This window comes from Hemitrygon akajei, chromosome 23 (genome assembly GCF_048418815.1).
Source record: "Hemitrygon akajei chromosome 23, sHemAka1.3, whole genome shotgun sequence".
NCBI classification, from domain to species: domain Eukaryota; kingdom Metazoa; phylum Chordata; class Chondrichthyes; order Myliobatiformes; family Dasyatidae; genus Hemitrygon; species Hemitrygon akajei.
In genome coordinates this window covers 38126009-38144139 of record NC_133146.1, presented here as the reverse complement: position 1 = coordinate 38144139, position 18131 = coordinate 38126009, and the positions used below count along the sequence as shown (strand labels likewise).

Below are 18131 nucleotides of genomic sequence, written 5' to 3'. Positions count from 1 at the left end.
TGCTCTGTTGGTGCCAGAAGCATGGCGACATGTGTGGGCTGCCCCCAACAGAACCCTTGGACTGTGTTGTTCGTTGATGCCATCAACACAATTCACTGCATGTTTCAAAGTACATGTGAGAAATAAAGCTACTCCTTAATCTTTGATGACTAGTTCTTATATTGTTGAGTCACAAAAACAAAACAGTCAGAAAAGTCTAAAAGAATCACAGTGATATAGGTGGGAATGCTGATCTCTCTGAGCTCCAACAACCTGGATTTGAACTTGATCTGCAGTCCTGCCTGTGTGGAGTTTGCAAGTCACTACATGATTTCTCCATGAAGTCTCTGCTCCAAAAAGTGTGCTTGTTCATTAGTTAATTGTAAATTTCTCCTAATATAAATGGTTGATAGTAGGGTAAGATGTATCATTGGTATATTAGAGAGGGTAGATTACAGAAGATTTTGGGGAATGGCATAGATGGAAATCCCAGAAAGTCTCAATGTGCAGAATAGCTTCCTTCTATGTAATAAGAAAATATGACAGATATTTGTTCTAAGGGGACTACTGGAAATGATAATTCAACGTTGCCATCCTAAATTTGTAAACACAAGGGATTCTGCAAGTGCTGGAATTATTGAGCAACACATGCAATATACTGGAAGAACTCAGCAAGTCAGGTAGCATCGACGGAGGGACCATGATGAGACCAAACTCAGGCTGGAATAGCAACACCTTATTCTCTGTCTGGGTAGCCTCTAACATAATGGCATGAACATTTATTTCTCTAACTTCTGATAATTTCTCCACCCTCCCATTTTCCACTCTCCTTTTTCCATTTTCCAGTCTGGTTATCCTCCCACCACTTCCTTTCTCCTCACCTCCCTCTGGTTCCCTTCCTCCTTCCCTTTTCTCCATTGTCTACTTCCCTCTCATATTAGATTCTTTTTTCTTCAGCTCTTTACCTCTTCCACCTGTCCCCTTCCAGTTTCTTATTTCATCTCCTCCCCCACCCACCACCTTGCCCCTCGTCTGGTCTTAGATATCACCTGTATCACCTGCCAGCTTGTACTACTTCTTGTCCAAACACCTTCTTATTCTGGCTTTTGCTCCCTTCCTTTTCAGTCTTAATGAAGGGTCACAGCCCAAAACGTTGACTGCTTATTCCCCTCTATAGATGCCGCCAGACTTTCTGAGTATCCCCAGCATTTTGTGTGTGATCCTAATTTTGCAAATATTTTAGAAGCTGTAACTGATAATTTGGATATAAAATAAATGAATAAAAAAGTGTTTAATAATCATGGATAATAAAACCACATTGATGCCACAGCTAAGGGAGTTTACCAGTGCCTCTGCTTTCTCAGGAGGTTACTCCCCTTTGACCTTCAACAATTTTATCAATGCATCATAGAAAGCATTCTATCCAGATGCCTCAAGGTTGGTATGGAAACTGTTCTGCTTGTCTCTACAAGGGAATGTAGAATGTTGTGGCCACAATTTAGCAGATCGCCTAAGCCAGCCTCCCTTCCATCGGCCTTTCCTACACATCTCACTGTTCAGGTAAAACAGGTGGCATCATCAAAGATTCTATCCATCCTGGATCTTCCCTCGTCTCCCCCACTCTCTTCAGGTGGAGGATATAAAAGCTTGCAGCACGTACCACCAGGCTCAAGGACAGCTTCTATCCCACTGCTAAAAGACTATTGAATTGTTCCTTAGTACGATAAGATGGACTCTTGACCTTGAAGCTACCATGTTGTGACCTTGCACCTTACTGCCTTACCTGCACTGCCCCTTCTCTGTACTGTAACACTTTAATCTGCACTCTGTGATTGTTCTACCTTGTACTCTTGTAAAGAATTGGTCTGTATGGATTGAATGCAAGACAAGTTTTTCACTCTTCCTCAGTACATGTGACAATAGTAAACCAATTTATCAATACCCTTTGTGTATTAGGCCGTGAATTCATATGGTTCCAATACGGGCAACATGAAATGTCTATAATTCGCCTTTTAGTTAAGTGTCACAGACAGTCTGATAGAAATTCAGTGTACTAATGGAAAATATATTTACAAGGAGACTTAAGTTCATCATATATATTGTTACCAAATGTTTAATTTGTTTTGAAAATTAGTGCATAATTAGAGTGATTGGTAAGAATTCCCCCATGGTACTTGAATAATTGCCTTGGTTCATTGCATTTAACAAATAGCTCCTGCATCAAAATAAAAACCAGATACAAGTTATTGTCAAAGATATTCGAAGAAAATGCAGTTGATTTTTCCTTTTATGTCTTAATAGTAAATGTTCATTATCAATGTAACACTTCAGATTCTTTCTACGTAATACTAACTTCACACAAAAAAAAATCCAAGCAGAGTGTTATTATAGGAAATCTATATCATTTGAACATGTTCATGGTAATAGAACTGACAATTATCTCTGAATCATGATATATCATACTGGACAGCATGAGCAGTCCCACGTTTTTCTATCCTTTGTAAAAATGAGTTCAATAACACAATACACATCAAGGCACAAGATGAAAACATTCAAATGTTTTTACAAATAATACCATCTATTAAGGTAATAGGAGCCATAATGACACACTTAAATTACACATAATGTTAGGAAGCAAGAAACTGAAGTTCTGTCATTTCAGACTGTGGTGAACATTATCTGAAAAGGTAAATGGTGCTGAATTTCTCTTACCTCCCTAACATTCTACTAGTAGAATAAGCAGCAAAATGAAAATGAAAGATTAGACCATAACTTATATTCACCATTTTGCCTTTAGTGTGAAGGCGGATCCTCCATTTCCCATTTGCCATTGATATCCATGGTTGACTGATAAATCATTTCTTATACAGTTCTCAGCCTTTAAACAAATCATAAACCAGCCTCTTGAAAAAGTGCTTCCTTTACGGCTCAACCACTTAAATACATACTGCATTTTGTATACAAACTGACATTGGATAGGGTTTCAGGAAGCTTCACGAAAATGATTCCAGGATTAAAAGGCTTATCATATGAGGAGCATTTGATGGCCTATACTTGCTGAACTTTAAAAAAATGGGGGAGGGGGTGGGGGGGGGGGTTCTCATTTAAACCTATCAAATGTTGAAAGACCTTCTTAGAGTGAATGTGGAGATAATGTTTCTTATGGTGGGGGAGTCTAAGACCAGAGGACACAGCCTCATAAAAGAGGGATGACCATTCAGAACAGAGGTGGGGAGAAATTTCTTTTGCAAGAGTGGTGAATCTGTGGAATTCCTTGCCACAGGCGGCTGTAGAGGCCAAGTCATTGGGTATACTTAAGGCAGAGGTTGATAGGTTCTTGATTAGTCAGAGCATGAAGGGATATGGGGAGAGGCAGGAGATTGGGGCTGAGAGGGAAATGGATCGGCCATGATGAAATGGTGGAGCAGACTTGATGGGCCAAATGGCCTAATTCGGCTCCTACTTCTTATGGTCTTATGGCATTTAATAATTTTGTCTTCAACTGAACCCATTTCAATGTCAACTTCAATGAGTTGGAATATACATATAAAATCCAGAACAAGTTTTCTTTGTTCCGGTTTATCAGTATTTAAGGAGCCTACTTGAACTTTTATCATAGAGGCATACTGTATATGTAAAATAATAAACAAAGGCAGCTTCACATTTACTCCATATCAAATATCATTTTATTTTCCTTTCAGGAAATTGGAGCAAAAATAGTTACAAAAGGTTTAAATCATATGCTTCTTTTTAACTTTATTGTGGTGCAAGCAAGTAAAAAGCAGGTTAATACTTTGAACATAAAAGATTCATACAGTATAATTAACAGAAAGTGCTGGCAGTTGCTGCTGACATCAGTGAAAAAATAACGACTTACAATGGGATCTTGCAGAACGTTTGGTGAGGCACCCTGGTGATGTAGTCTTGCACAACATATAGGCCTTCTATGAAGCAAGGAGAAGCTCAGTAAACTTAAAATAAAACCTAAAAATTGAAAAAAATACAGGCAGATCTTTTGGATGCTAAGAAATCAGAATAAAGAAATACATTTTATATTCTGATTCAGATTAATTTATTTATCATATGTACATCGAAGCATGTAGTGAAATGAGCCATTTGCGTTAACAAACAACACAACATAAAGATGTGAATTGGGCAGCCCACAAGTGACACCCACATATATATAGCACATATATATGCGCCAATATAGCATGCCCACAATATTCAGCAGAACAACATAAGCAGCAATAACAACAGCAACAAAACAACAACAACAAAATCAGCCCATGTCCTTCCTCCCTCACAACCATCCACCCACTCAGTCATACACACAGATAGTCCTCCATCCCCAGGATAGGCTGCTTCCTGGCTTCCAGCCTCCAGTAGACTTTTATATGTATACCATCTTATTGACATTAAAACTATTTCAATAAAAGGCAAAATGTGCAAGCACATATTTAAATATATTGCTAAAATACTTAGGTAGTTGAATCATAAAAGCTTTATTTCAAGAGATTAGGTTGTGATTTTTTTGAAAAGTTCAAAGTTATGCTTTTAAATGTTTTTTTAAATATTTTAAATTGCCTAAATTACAAGTAGTGATTTTTGAGAGAAAACTGCCTAAAGTTATAAAGGAATATTTTTAAACTAATAGGCTATTAGAAAGTCTTCCCACAATTTAAGTTAACCAACTCTCAGCCATTCCCTTTCATTTAAGTCAAAGGTTCCACACTTCATTAGATCCACTGCAGCGATTGTGAGGCAATTAATCTAGGTTCTTCTCCCACACTGAACTTTTGAGACACACAAGGATGTGGAGCACATCCTTGAATCTTTCCCTCTTAATCACGGCTTCTATTCTGGGGATGTTAGTCTGGGAGCAGACACTGACTTTGGTGTCCTTAACTCTTCCAATTAACTGTGGAAGATTTTGTAGAGTCAGCATTGGTGACATCTGTCCAGCATTTTGATGTGTCAGGCATAGGTAGCACTGGTTTCAGAAGCAAATAGAAGAGAGGCAACCAATGCTTCCCAATGAGTACCAAGACAGGTCTGCGTCCTGCAACTTCAACTGCCCATTACCTCAATAAATCAAAATCTCTGCTGGTGCTTTGAAGGTGAATTGATGCTGAGTGTAAGGCCATCCTCTTGTATACATTGGTGTATAAGCTGTTGATGACATGGAGCTCAACTTCTAGGTATGAAAAACACAAGCATTCTCTTCATACTGTAGCTCAAATACAGAGAAATGTATGTCCTTGTTTCTGGAGTAAAATAGTTTCTCATTAGTTTGGAAGACTTACCCCATTCCCACAAGAAGCTTCTGGAGATGAGGTGCAAGATTACAGCAGGAATGATTGGGAAATGTTTTGGGGCAATGGCGCAGCCTTTTATGATACTGATTTCCACTGAGATTGGTTCTGTTTGAGACCATTAGTTATGATTATGGTTCAGATACCACTATGAAGCAAACATAAAATGGAAATGAATTTTTGTGAGCGACTGAATTTGAGAAGAGTATTCTACAGATCCTCTCTAGGGATGGTTTTTGCAGAGCTGATCAAAGGCTGTCTAATCATTGATGCTAAGTCTCTGCATGTTTCTTGGAGGTGTTAGGCAATAATGCTCATGTATCAATTCCAGTATGGACATAATCCATATTGTGATTAAGTAAGGAGCTCCTCTGTTATTGGGAGGATGCAGTTGAGAAGGATTCTGTGGGAGGGATCTCCATAATTATGACAGTTGAACTTGTCTCTTTTCTTGCCAGATACGGACAAAGCAATTATAAATTCATGTCTGAAACTCTTCACTGTTAAGTTTCAGAATTTTGGTGGGGCTGCCATCAGTTCTTAAGGCTTTGTTATTTCTGAGCTTGAATAGGACTTTTTCAATGTTGTGCTTCAGGAAAGGCTGATCGGATAGGTTCAGGTGAAATGGAGTCAAGGGTGGTTATGTCAATAATGAAGTAGTGAGTGAGATCTTTCAGGTTTCCCTTTCAGCATTCATTGATCACATCTCTGCCTCTGATGAGTTCTCTCCTGTTCTTAGATCTCAGCGGACAGTGCCTTTGGTGTTTGGGCTCTAGATGCACTTGACAATGCTGAAGAACTTGCACATGGTTATCAATACGCAGCCAAGTCTTCTGAACTCGCTCCATCCAACATTCGTTCCCTCCACTACATTGCACAGAGGCTGCAGTCTATGCCATCTACAAAATACACTGCAACCACTCACTTTGGCTACTTTGCCAACATCTCCCAAACATGTCACCTCCATCACTAAGAAAGATAGGGTAGAGGGACTACAATTTTCAGGTTCCCCTTCAGGTTGTGCAGCATTTTGAGATTAAAATATATCTGCTGTTTCTTCCTTACCCTGGAACTCCCTACTCAGGAATTTAGTACTTTCGCTAGAAGCTGTGGTTCTGGACTGGAACCACGGAGTAATCTCAATGGGCCACATGTTCTAAATCTGTTCATATTTAAAAAGGAAGTAGAGATAGCCCAGAAAATTATAGACCAGTGAGTCTTAATTCAGTGGTTAGTAAGTTGATAGAGAAGATCCTGAGAGGCAGGATTTATGAAACATTTGGAGAGGTATAATATGATTAGGAATAGTCAACATGGCTTAGTCAAAGACAGGTCATGCCTTATGAGCCTGATTGAATTTTTTGAAGATGTAACTAAACACATTGATGAAGGAAGAGCAGTAGATGTAGTGTATATGGATTTCAGCAAGGCATTTGATAAGGTACCCCATGCAAAGCTTATTGAGGAAGTAATGAGGCATGGGATCCAAGGGGCATTGCTTTGTGAATCCAGAACTGGCTTGCCCACAGAAGGCAAAAAGTGGTTGTGGATGTGTCATATTCTGCATGGAGGTCAGTGACCAGTGGTGTGTCTCAGGGATCTGTTCTGGGACTCCTACTTTGTGATTTTTATAAATGACCTGGATGAGGAAGTGAAGGGATGGGTTAGTAAATTTGCTGATGACACAAAGGTTGGGTGTGTTGCGGATAGTGTGGAGGGCTGTCAGAGGTTACAGTGGGACATTGATAGGATGCAAAACCAGGCTGGGAAGTGGCAGATGGAGTTCAACCCAGACAAGGGTGAGGTGGTTCAGTTTCGTAGGTCAAATATGATGACAGAATATAGTATTATTGGTAAGACTCTTGGCAGTGTGGAAGATCAGAGGGATCTTCGGGTATGAGTCCATAGGATGCTCAAAGCTGCTACGCGGGTTGACTCTGTGGAGTCATATGAAGGCATATGGTGCATTGGCCTTCATCAATCGTGGGATTGAGTTTAAGAGATGCGAGGTAATGTTGCAGCTATATAGGACCCTGGTCAGACCCCACTTGGAGTACTGTACTCACTTCTGGTCGCCTCACTACAGGAAGGATGTGGAAACCATAGAAAGGGCACAGAGGAGATTTACAAGGACGTTGCCTGGATTTGGGAGCATGCCTTATAAGAATAGGTTGAGTGAACTTAGCCTTTTCTCCTTGGAGCGACAGAGGATGAGAGGTGATCTGATAGAGGTGTACAAGATGATGAGAGGCATTGATCATGTGGATAGTCAGAGGCTTTTTCCCAGGGCTGAAATAGCTAGCACAAGAAGGCACAGCTTTTAAGGTGCTTGGAAGCAGGTATAGAGGAGATGTCAGGGGTAACTTCTTATGCAGAGAGTGGTGAGTGTGTGGAATGGGCGGCCAGTGACGGTGGTGGAGGTGGACACGATAGGGTCTTTTAAGAGACTCATGGATAGATACATGAACCTTAGAAAAATAGAGGGCTATGGGTAACCATAGGTAATTTCTCAGGTAAGGACATGTTCGGTGCAGCTTTGTGGGCTGAAGGGCCAGTATTGTGCTGTAGGTTTTCTATGTTTCTATATGTCTTATGGAATGTATCTCACCGACAACCTTCCAAGGCAGATTAATGATACTACCTAGATAGTGATGTTCATCTCCTGAAATATTAAGTAATGGAAGGAAATTAATATTTTAAAATGCCATAATATGAATTGCTGCACTTCATTTGGTAGTATTCTTTACACTGAATTGAAATGTTAGTATGTAAATTCTGTAGTGACTTCAGAATCAGGTTTAATATCACTAGTATATATAATGAAATTTGTTGTTTTGTAGCAGCAGTACAATGCAATATATTTAAAAATTATAAATTACTGTAAGAGACACACACACACACACACACACACACACACACACACACACACACACACACACACACACACACACACACACACACACACACACACACATCCCTTTGCTTTTCAATGAGGTCTTAAATGCAAATCCTTCTTGTCAGCATAGATTGATGCAAAGGATACTATGGGGCTTATGTAAAAGAGTCCTGTGTTCTTTCTCCACAGCCGCTGTTGATATTCTTTCTTGACCTAATGTTATTGACTGATAATTAACTTCGCAGTAAATTGATGACATTTTTATAATACAGATCAGTGAATGAATCTATTAATCTAAAGTCAAAAACATCTGCAGATCCTCTAAATTGGAAATAAAAACAGAAATTTTGCAGGTACTCAGCAGGTCAGGCCACATCTGTGGAGAGAGAAGCATTGTAAATATTACAGGCTGATAACTTTCGATACCAGTACAACCCAAGTCCTAAAGAGTATAACCAGCAAATAAAGGCATAGAACTGTGAACAAACATATGTTACGAAAACCCCGTAACCAGGTAACTTACCAGCAAAGATAGATGGATCAGCTGAGTCGGATGCTACTATTTTCAAACGTTTTATTCAAAAAGGGGCACAAACGTATGGTTAATACAAAACATTCAGATCATATACATCGTCAAAACTCAATCTAAAACACCGGTGTAATAATAATCATTCAAAACACAAGCTCGATGGTCGTCTAGGGGTAATGTAGATTTTATATCGTTCGCTGGATATCTAAAAGTCTTTTAGATCACGGCAGTTTCACTTAGTTGCCGGCGGAAGTGTCGCGTTGGTGCACTTTTGTTAGAAAGACAGAGAACATGAAGCATTTACCCGACAGGTTTTCCAACCTGTAGGAGGTAGTCGGAAGTCTCGTTGGGGGAATGGACTCTCATCTGTGGCTTCCCCTGTAGCTAGGCCGTCTTCCGTGGTGAAGTCGCCAATCCCAGGCAAGGGAAGGACGCACACGAACCCCACCACCGGCTGTAGCTATTAAAACGCTGTCGCAGGATTTCTAGCGTTTCTCCTTCGTGTGTTTCCTTGGTGCATCTGGGTGCGTCTGAGGGTCCTCCCCTCAGACATTCCTTTATACTTCTTCACGGGATCGCAGGTGTCAATCAAGTTGCAGGTAATGCGATCTCTCTCTCAACCAGCCCACTTTGCCCGAGGGCTTTTCAGGTGGTCTCCATGAGACAATAGTCAAAGTCACCTTTATTCTGCTTCTTGAGAGAACGTGGTCTTCCGCACGTCTCTCTCTCTTGGGTCAGTTGACCCCCCTTAACTAGAGTTCTTGCGATTTTCACAAAGGAGGGGGCCAACGGCATAACACATAGAACATTACAGCACAGTACAAGCCCTTTGGCCCATGATGTGCTGCCCTTTTAACATACTCTAAGATCAATCTAACCCTTTCCTCCTACATAACTGCCCATTCTTCTATCTTCGGTGTGCATACCTAAGGGTTTCTTAAATGCACCTAATATATCTGCCTCTACCAACCCTGGCAGGGGATTCCACGCAACCAACACTTTACCTCTGATGTTCACCCTATACTTTCCTCCAATCATCTTAAAATTATGCACCTTGTATTAGTCATTTCCACCCTGGGAAAAAGTCCCTGTCTATCCACTCGATCTATGCCTCTTATCATCTTGTATACCTCTTTCAAGTCCCCTCTGATCTTCCTTTGTTCCAAAGACAAAAAGCTTATCTTGCTCAATCTATCTGCATAAAACAAGCTCTATAGTCCAGAACAAAAGAAGGGAAACCCTTCCAGACCTGCTCTTTATCTGCTTCTCACAAATGCAATATAATGTGACAGTATCTCTAATGCTGATCACTGCGTAGGCAATTGGAAAGAAAGTCGCATCTTCTGATTTAAGATACCGTACCTTTATCACGTGCAACTTTACCGTTGTACTCAATGGGACAGATTCAGAATCAAAGCAGCAGCTCTAAACTGGATATCCACAAGATACCTTAGGCTCCTTACATACAGTATAATGAGGATACAATTCAGGAGGAGAACTGAATTTTGTCACTGTTGGCAATGCATTCTCATAGTTTAATGTCTGTAGAAAAACAAAGCAATGAACTTGGGTTTAATGAATACATTTAAAACAGCATCAGGCTAATCTGGAATTTTCTAACTAGAGGAGAAAATATACTGGACTTGGTTTTGGGGAAATAAGCCAAGCCAGGTGAAAGATGAGTAATTTAGGAATAGTGACCACAATTTATTATGTTTAAGATAGTTTTGAGTAAGGATAAAATTTGATCTTGGGGTGGGCAAAATATCACGGAATAGAAAGGAGGTAAGGGGTATTGACAGGGAGCAGCTGCTTTTGGTCAAGGTCCACATCTGATGTGGGAATTGTTTAAAGACCAAAGTTCAGGACTGGCATATTCTGATAAGGAGTAAGGACAAGGATGGTAAAATAACGGAACTTTGAATGACCCTATAGGTCCTAAACATTGGAAGAAAATGATAAGATTTAGGAAATTAAAATCAGATTGGATTCTTGTAGAACATAAATATAGTAGGAAAGTGCTGAAGCAGGAGATTAGGAAGGCCAAAAGGGGCATGAAATGTCCTTGGTGTGCAGGATCAAGGAGAATGCCACGGCATTTTATACTTCTGTTAAGAAAAGGTGGATAAGTAAAGTAAGGGTAGGTCCACTCAAGGATAAAGGAGGGAATTTATGCTTGAAGTCAGGGCAAGTTGCTGGGGTATTAATGGAGTATAGGATTATAGTGAAGGCAGAGTGGGGCATGTTAATGTGTTGCAAAATTGAGATAAAGGAGGAGATAGTGCTGTGCATTCCGAAAAGCATTAAAGTGAATAAGTCCTCAGGGTCTGATCGCATATATCCCAAAATAATGAAAGAAGCCTGTTGGGTGAGTGTTGGGACTTTGACAAAGATCTCTGTGTCCTCATTAGCAATAGGTAATGTCCAGAGAAATGGACAGCAGCAAATGTCATGCCTTTGTTCAGTAATCATAGCCAGTGCAACACATACACAAAATGCTGGGGGAGCTCAACAGTTCAAGCAGCAGAGAAACAAATAAACAGTCAATGTTTCGGGCTGAGACCATTCTTTAGGACTGGAAAGGAAGCCAGTGAGCCACATGCCAGTGGTAGGGAAGCTATGGAGAGTATACTGAGGGCTAGATTTATGCATTTTGGAAAGGCACGGTCAGAGGGGGTTTTGTTCAGGGCAGATCATGCCTTACAAACTTAGTTGAGATTTTTGAGGAGGTGACAAAAGCGTTTGATGAGGGTAAGGCAGTAGACATTATAAACATGGACTTTAGTAGGGCATTTGATAATGTCCTGCATGACAGGTTGATTCAGACGATAAATGGGATCTAGAGTGAATTGCATGTTTGGACTCATAACTATCTTTTCCATCGAAGACAGAGATTAAGATGGAAGGCTGTTATTCTGGCTGGAGGTCTGTGACCAGTGCTATACCACAAGGATCAGTCCTAGTAGCTCTGTTTGTGATATTTATCAATAATTTGGTGGAAAATGCAGATGGGTGGATCAGAAAATTTACAGAGGACACTGAAACTGGTGAAGTTGTGGACAGTGTATCAGGCCATCAAAGAATACCATGGGATATAGATTAGCTACAGATATGGGCAGAGAAGTGGCAGATGGCATTTAGTCTGGGCAAGTGTGAGGTGGTGCACTTTGGGAGGTCAAATGAAAGAAGGTTTACAGTTAATGATAGACCCCATGTTGAATAGAGGGATCTTGGGGTACAAGTCTATAGTGCACTGAAAGTGGTTACAAGTGGATAAGAAGTATGATGTATGTTAAGGGAAATTGCATATAAGGTATTTGGCATGCTTGACTTCTTTAATAAGGTTGTTGAGTGTAAGAGTATGGAAGTCATACCACAGATAAATAAAACCTCAGTCAGACTGCACTTGGAGTATTGCATGCATTTCTGGTTAACCCATTATAGGAAGGATGTGGAGACTGTAGAGATTATGCAGAAGAGGTTTACCAGGAAGCTGCCTGGATTAGAGGGTATGAGCTATAAGGAAAGGTTGAATAATCATGGGTTGTTCTCTGTAGTGCATTGGAGGCTAAGGGGATACCTGATAGAGGTTTACTAAATGAGGAGAAACATATATAGGGTAGACAGTCTGAATCATCTACCCAGATTAGAAATGTCAAACACCAGTGTAACTGATTCTAAAGGGATGGGGTGGAGTGGGATTCAAAGGTGATGTGAGTGGCAAGTTTTTGAGTGATAGGTGCCAGGAATGAGCTCCAGGGGTAGCAGTGGAATTAGACATTCTGGTAGAATTTGAGGCTTTTAGATAGATCCATTAATATGAATAGAATGGAGGGTTATGGATGATGCACAGGATGAGGAAATTTAGTATAATTGACACAGCATCATAAAGTTGAATAGTGTGCCTACTGCTGTACTGTTCTATCTTTTAAATTAGGTGCTGACAGACCCAGAAATACATGCATGCTAAAACCTCAAAAAGAATATGATATTAACAGAGCTAAATCATCCAAAGCCAAATGTTAAATCTCTGGAGCCATGCTATGTCCAATTGTTTGTAACAGTGGGCAATTAAACACCCAGTGTGATAAGGAGGCATGTCCCATCCTCACTGATAGCGGGCCCCGTGTAGGTATACAAAGATAAGACAGAAATGTTCACAACTATCTTCAGCAGGAGTTGCTAAATGAATAATTCCTCTTGGTATTCATTGCATTATAGATGGCAGTCTTCAACTAATTAATTTCAGTACAAACAATGTCAAGAAATGACTGAATGCATTGGAGACCACAGAGATATTTGACAACAGACTACCAGTAGCACTGAGTAGATTACGCTTCAGAACCGTTATTTTAATCACAATACTGGCAGTTGTACTTAAAATTTGGAATATTCCCCAGGTATTGACACAGGAAATACATGTACCAAAAACTACCACTCTATTAATAGACAGCAAAATACTGCACAATTATGTGATTTAGATGTCTTCCAGACCTAATCGTGTCCATGCAAAACACATGCACGAAATGAATTCCAGAGGTGAAGAGAAAGATTTTCCTTAAAATTTAAGATCTGAACCTCACTGGGAATTTATTTTCTGGTTTAAAGAAAAGTGTTTTATGAGTGTGTCATTGTATTAATGGTGAGAAGTCATCAAAAGTCAGCAAATAAAAACACAAAATGCTGAAAACAGTATTTCAGGCTGAATCTCTGGCAAGAGAGAGAGAGAAAGAGAGATAATGTTTCAGGTTGGAGTTGTTTCATTAGAGTTGGGAAAAAGAGAAAACACGTTAGTTTCAAGTTGCAGAAAGGCTGAATAAGAATGGATAGGACAAAGGTAATACCTCCTATAGGATGAGGCCAGTGTTGCCATGTCACTTTGTTTCTATGTCCCACTCCCATGTAAAGCAAGATGTGGCCTGTTGAATTATATAGATGCAGCCAATGTAAGTTCGTGGATTTGAAGAACAGTGCCTTATTTTAACTGAGGCATAGCAATGTTCTGGTCTCAGTGCAGAATTCCACCATTTCAGATAACTTGCTGTGTTTGCATTGGAACAGATCTTTTATCAATTTGTAATATTAATTCAGTTTCACTCTCTGGAATTGCCTAAGGTGTGAACACTTCCTACACCCTGACTTCCATTTCATAGGTTTTATGTGTTAGTTTTATCTTTTTCTCTCTGGCTAAATTCTCCAAACCAAGCAGAGCAATACAAACTGCTGTTTCTCTTTCTCACTGCTGTCTAGCCTGCTGAATACTTCCAGCATTTCCTCTTTAAATTTCGTATCTCCAGTATCTGCAGTTTTATTTTCAAAAATTAGTAAATGCCTGAATCCAGTGGGGATATATGCAAGACTAGTAACTTTTCACTTATTCTCGCAGTCTTACCTTCCCACCCCATCACCCAACACAGGATGAGTATAACAAAGAAACGCGAATATTTTAAACGAGATACGCTGCTGGGTAGTACAGTTTGTACTCCGACTACAGTGTCTAAGGCAGTTCCCCGAGGGAGCAAAAGAATTCGGCTTTTTGCAAACGTATTCTGATAATCGAACGTACCTATACAAAAGTGTCACTTCCTTTTCCTTTAATGCATCTAGCCAACCCTGGGGCAGGTGGGACAAAGTCCTGTTTTTGTCATTACAAGGCAGGACCTCGCCCGGATTTGTGCAGATGTCAACAGTCCTCGTCCGTGTCTGGGGTCCAAATCCGTTTAAGCATCAGTGGGAGCTTCACGGCGCGACTCGCCGACAATTCCCTGTAGTAAATGCAGAGGATCAAAAGCCCAAGGGTTGAGATGCAGCTCAGTAATGAACTTCCTTCCGCGCTATCACCGAGCGCGCGCTGCACTCGCCGGAATCTTTCCCAGCAACAAGCTGAGTCCGAACAGACAACCTTTCTGTCTACCGATCTGAAAAGGTCATGGGTCCTCTCCGCAGTTACCTGCAACCAATGCAGCTTTAGTGGAATAGCACCCCAGGGACGGCTGTTCTGTGTGGATCACCGCAATTGGATTACATCGTGTCCATCGATTCCGAGCGTCAAGCAAAGTTCCAGAGCGCACGCCAGTCAGGATAATCCAGTTTAGTATTTTACACACCAGAGATGTCAATCCACGTGTGCAGGGTGAATCCTGGTTTTCGTTCCTCACTGCAGCACCCGAATCCACGATGGTCTCCTGACTCCCAACTGACCGCCTCGCATGAAATTGTGAATGAGCCATCATAGCCTCGTCCGGCTACAGACTGGCCAATCCGAATTCGTCATCTGCATCGCCAGCTCCATTGATTCCGTTTCTGTCAGCAGGAAACTAGTTGGATTCATCTTAGCTGGTCAGTCTATGGCTGATTATTCCAAAAATCACAGCGACCCCCGCAATTTGTTGGCTAACCAATGACAGTAAAGAGAATATATAAAGTTCGCCTTAGAGAGGACCTATGCTATAAACAACTAACTTATTCGCTACAACTGTTAACTGAACAATTCTCTGCTCAAAGCATGATTTATTAAAATTAGTTTTCCATTCAACAACACTTCACCTGAATGACAGCAAAGCTGCTGTCTTGAATCGAAAAGAGGGTTAAAGCGGCATAGTCTTTTACGGAGGTGAAAATAACAGTTCAACATTCTGAAATGGCAGATTGGTTCAACGTCTCACGTTTAGTTCACACAATTGGCCTTTAAAGGTAAGGCAAAAAGTCTGTGTCGGTGTAATTAATATTTATGGGTATACAGTCTACGATGCATTTAACTTGAAACTGCTCGGTCAAGTTAAAACACTACATCTAAGATATAGCTAACATGTATGATGCAGAAGCTATCACATGTTACACATGTCGGAACAGTCTTAGTCCAGGAGTTGTTGTGCAGTATGGTTCTTTGATACTACGTGTAGAGTGCGGTTAATGCGTTTGCAGGTAACGCATAAAGAAATTTATAATGCAATACGTAATTCCATTATAGCCTTATTAATCGGTAGTATATATATAGCGTACTGGGCAGCTACAATAGATCATATAACGCGTATATTTTATTGTCATTAGTCATAGTTTATGCTTACAGTGTTTGCCGTGAGCCCGTTCAATGAGGTTCAACTTTTTATTCTAAAAACCCCAGTATCACCGATGTTTTTCTATTCTAGAAGCACATTCCGGTCGGTATGGTGCTGGGAGATCCCAGCACCCAAGGGGCGCCCAACACATTAAACCTTGCCTGGCTTTGCACTGCCGTTGGAACTGGGGATGTCGGCATTCCGTTCAGAAGCGCGGGTCCCGGGTGCCAGCGAGAAAACGCGTACCATGGTTCTGAAGATCGGGGAACTCTAAGTCTGCATTTGGCCTAAAGAAAAAGAAGCGGTGGGCTCTACAGAGACGAAACCTCAATGGGAAACTTAACCAACCACACGAGGGTCTCCGGAGTGGTGAGTTCGGAGCTGACCCTGCGGGCTGCGACCGGCTGCTTGCTTTTCCTGCTCATTCTCTCCACTCTATTGGGAAACACTCTAGTCTGTCTGGCTGTTATCAAGTTCAGGCACCTGAGGTCGAAAGTCACCAATTTTTTCGTCATATCGCTGGCGGTTTCCGACCTTTTCGTGGCCGTTCTGGTGATGCCCTGGAAAGCCTTAAGCCAGGTGGCTGGTTATTGGCTGTTCGGCTCCTTCTGCGATACTTGGATCGCGTTCGACATCATGTGCTCGACCGCCTCCATCCTCAACCTGTGCATCATCAGCCTGGATAGGTACTGGGCCATCGCCAGCCCCTTCAGATACGAGCGGAAGATGACCCAGAGAGTGGCTTTCGTCATGATCGGGGTGGCCTGGACACTCTCTATCCTGATCTCCTTCATCCCGGTTCAGCTGAATTGGCACAGGGCGGAGGCAGATCTGCTTCAAGACTGGGAAGGTAGGGACAACAACTGTGACTCCAGCCTGAACAGGACTTATGCAATCTCCTCCTCTCTCATCAGCTTTTACATCCCGGTGGTCATCATGCTCGGGACCTACACGCGGATTTACCGCATCGCCCAGACCCAAATCCGGAGAATCTCCTCCCTGGAGAGAGCGGTGGAGCACGCCCAGAGTTGCCAAGAGCACGCGGCCGATTGCCCGCACGAAACGGCCCTGAAGACCTCCTTCAAGAAAGAGACCAAGGTGCTCAAGACTCTGTCTATAATCATGGGGGTCTTTGTCTTCTGCTGGCTACCCTTCTTCGTGCTCAACTGCATGGTCCCTTTCTGCGACCTTCAGCTCTACAAAACCACAGAACTGCCCTGCGTCAGTGAGATCACCTTCAACATCTTTGTGTGGTTCGGCTGGGCCAATTCCTCCCTCAACCCGGTCATCTACGCCTTCAATGCCGATTTCAGGAAGGCCTTCACTACTATCCTGGGCTGCGCTCGCTTCTGCCCCAGTAACGCAGTGGAGGCGGTCAATTTCAGCAACGAACTGGTATCCTACCACCACGACACCACACTGCACAAGGACGCCACCGCTACCATTGTCAACGGCGTCGGACTTCCCGACCAGCTCCTCCACTCCGTCACCGAGCCTGAGGAACACGAGCTGCCCTTCGACAAGGTCTCGAACATTTCATCGGCTCAGAGCCCTGGAGAACAGGGAACTCTCCTGCTTCCGGGCGGGGTTCAGTATGAGTGTGAGGCTGAAATCAGTCTGGAAACCATTACTGCCCATTACCGCTGAGGCACTCCCAGCAAAGACGGGCAGTTCACTGGCCACACTTTAATCAGCAGATTTGACTCCCACTGGGCACATTAATCATCTGCCTAAAAGTCACACTGCAAATCGCTGATGAATCATAAGAACATTCACCCACCCACCCATGTGAATGCGGTTTAAATCTAATTTGGAGAGACCTACTACTCCTGAAAGAGTGATATATAATGCATGGGACTGTAGTTAATCCATTGTAATTCAACGGATTGTCTTACATCAACTGTAGTTGCAAATTAATTGATATTATCAAGTTCAGAAAATATTCTCAAAAATAATTAGCAATGAGGCCTGGCAATAGGATTTGAAACATAAGCTTTCCATTTATGGTGGTTTGTGACATGGTGTACTTCTTAACTATATCAAACATTGTGGTGAATGCAATGTGCTGTGAACTGTTTATCAGCTTTCTCCTTTCCTCTTCAGTTGAATTTCCTTTACCTCTCTCAGTGTTTCAGCATTCCCACTGGCATTCAGAAGGTCATCACTTATCTCAAACTCCTAAAAAATTTCCTCACAACATCTTCAATTAATTGTGACATGTCTTCCTTTCATTTCAAATTAACAGCCCCAACACTTGGATATAATGTACAGGACAATGAAAGGACAAAACAATGAAACTGATTGAATGACTCTTAGAAAGGGCAAGCAGAAGCATTGTGGTAAAATCACAGCAAACA

The 18131-nt window shown here is 41.6% G+C and overlaps 1 protein-coding gene across 1 annotated transcript; it reads left to right on the top strand.

Moving 5' to 3' along the window:
• The first annotated feature begins 16314 nt into the window (after positions 1-16314).
• On the top strand, positions 16315-17740 carry drd6b (dopamine receptor D6b). Its single transcript, XM_073026821.1, has one exon. The coding sequence runs from the start codon at positions 16330-16332 to the stop codon at positions 17419-17421; it is 1092 nt and encodes a 363-aa protein (XP_072882922.1). The 5' UTR covers positions 16315-16329; the 3' UTR covers positions 17422-17740.
• The last annotated feature ends 391 nt before the right edge of the window (positions 17741-18131 follow it).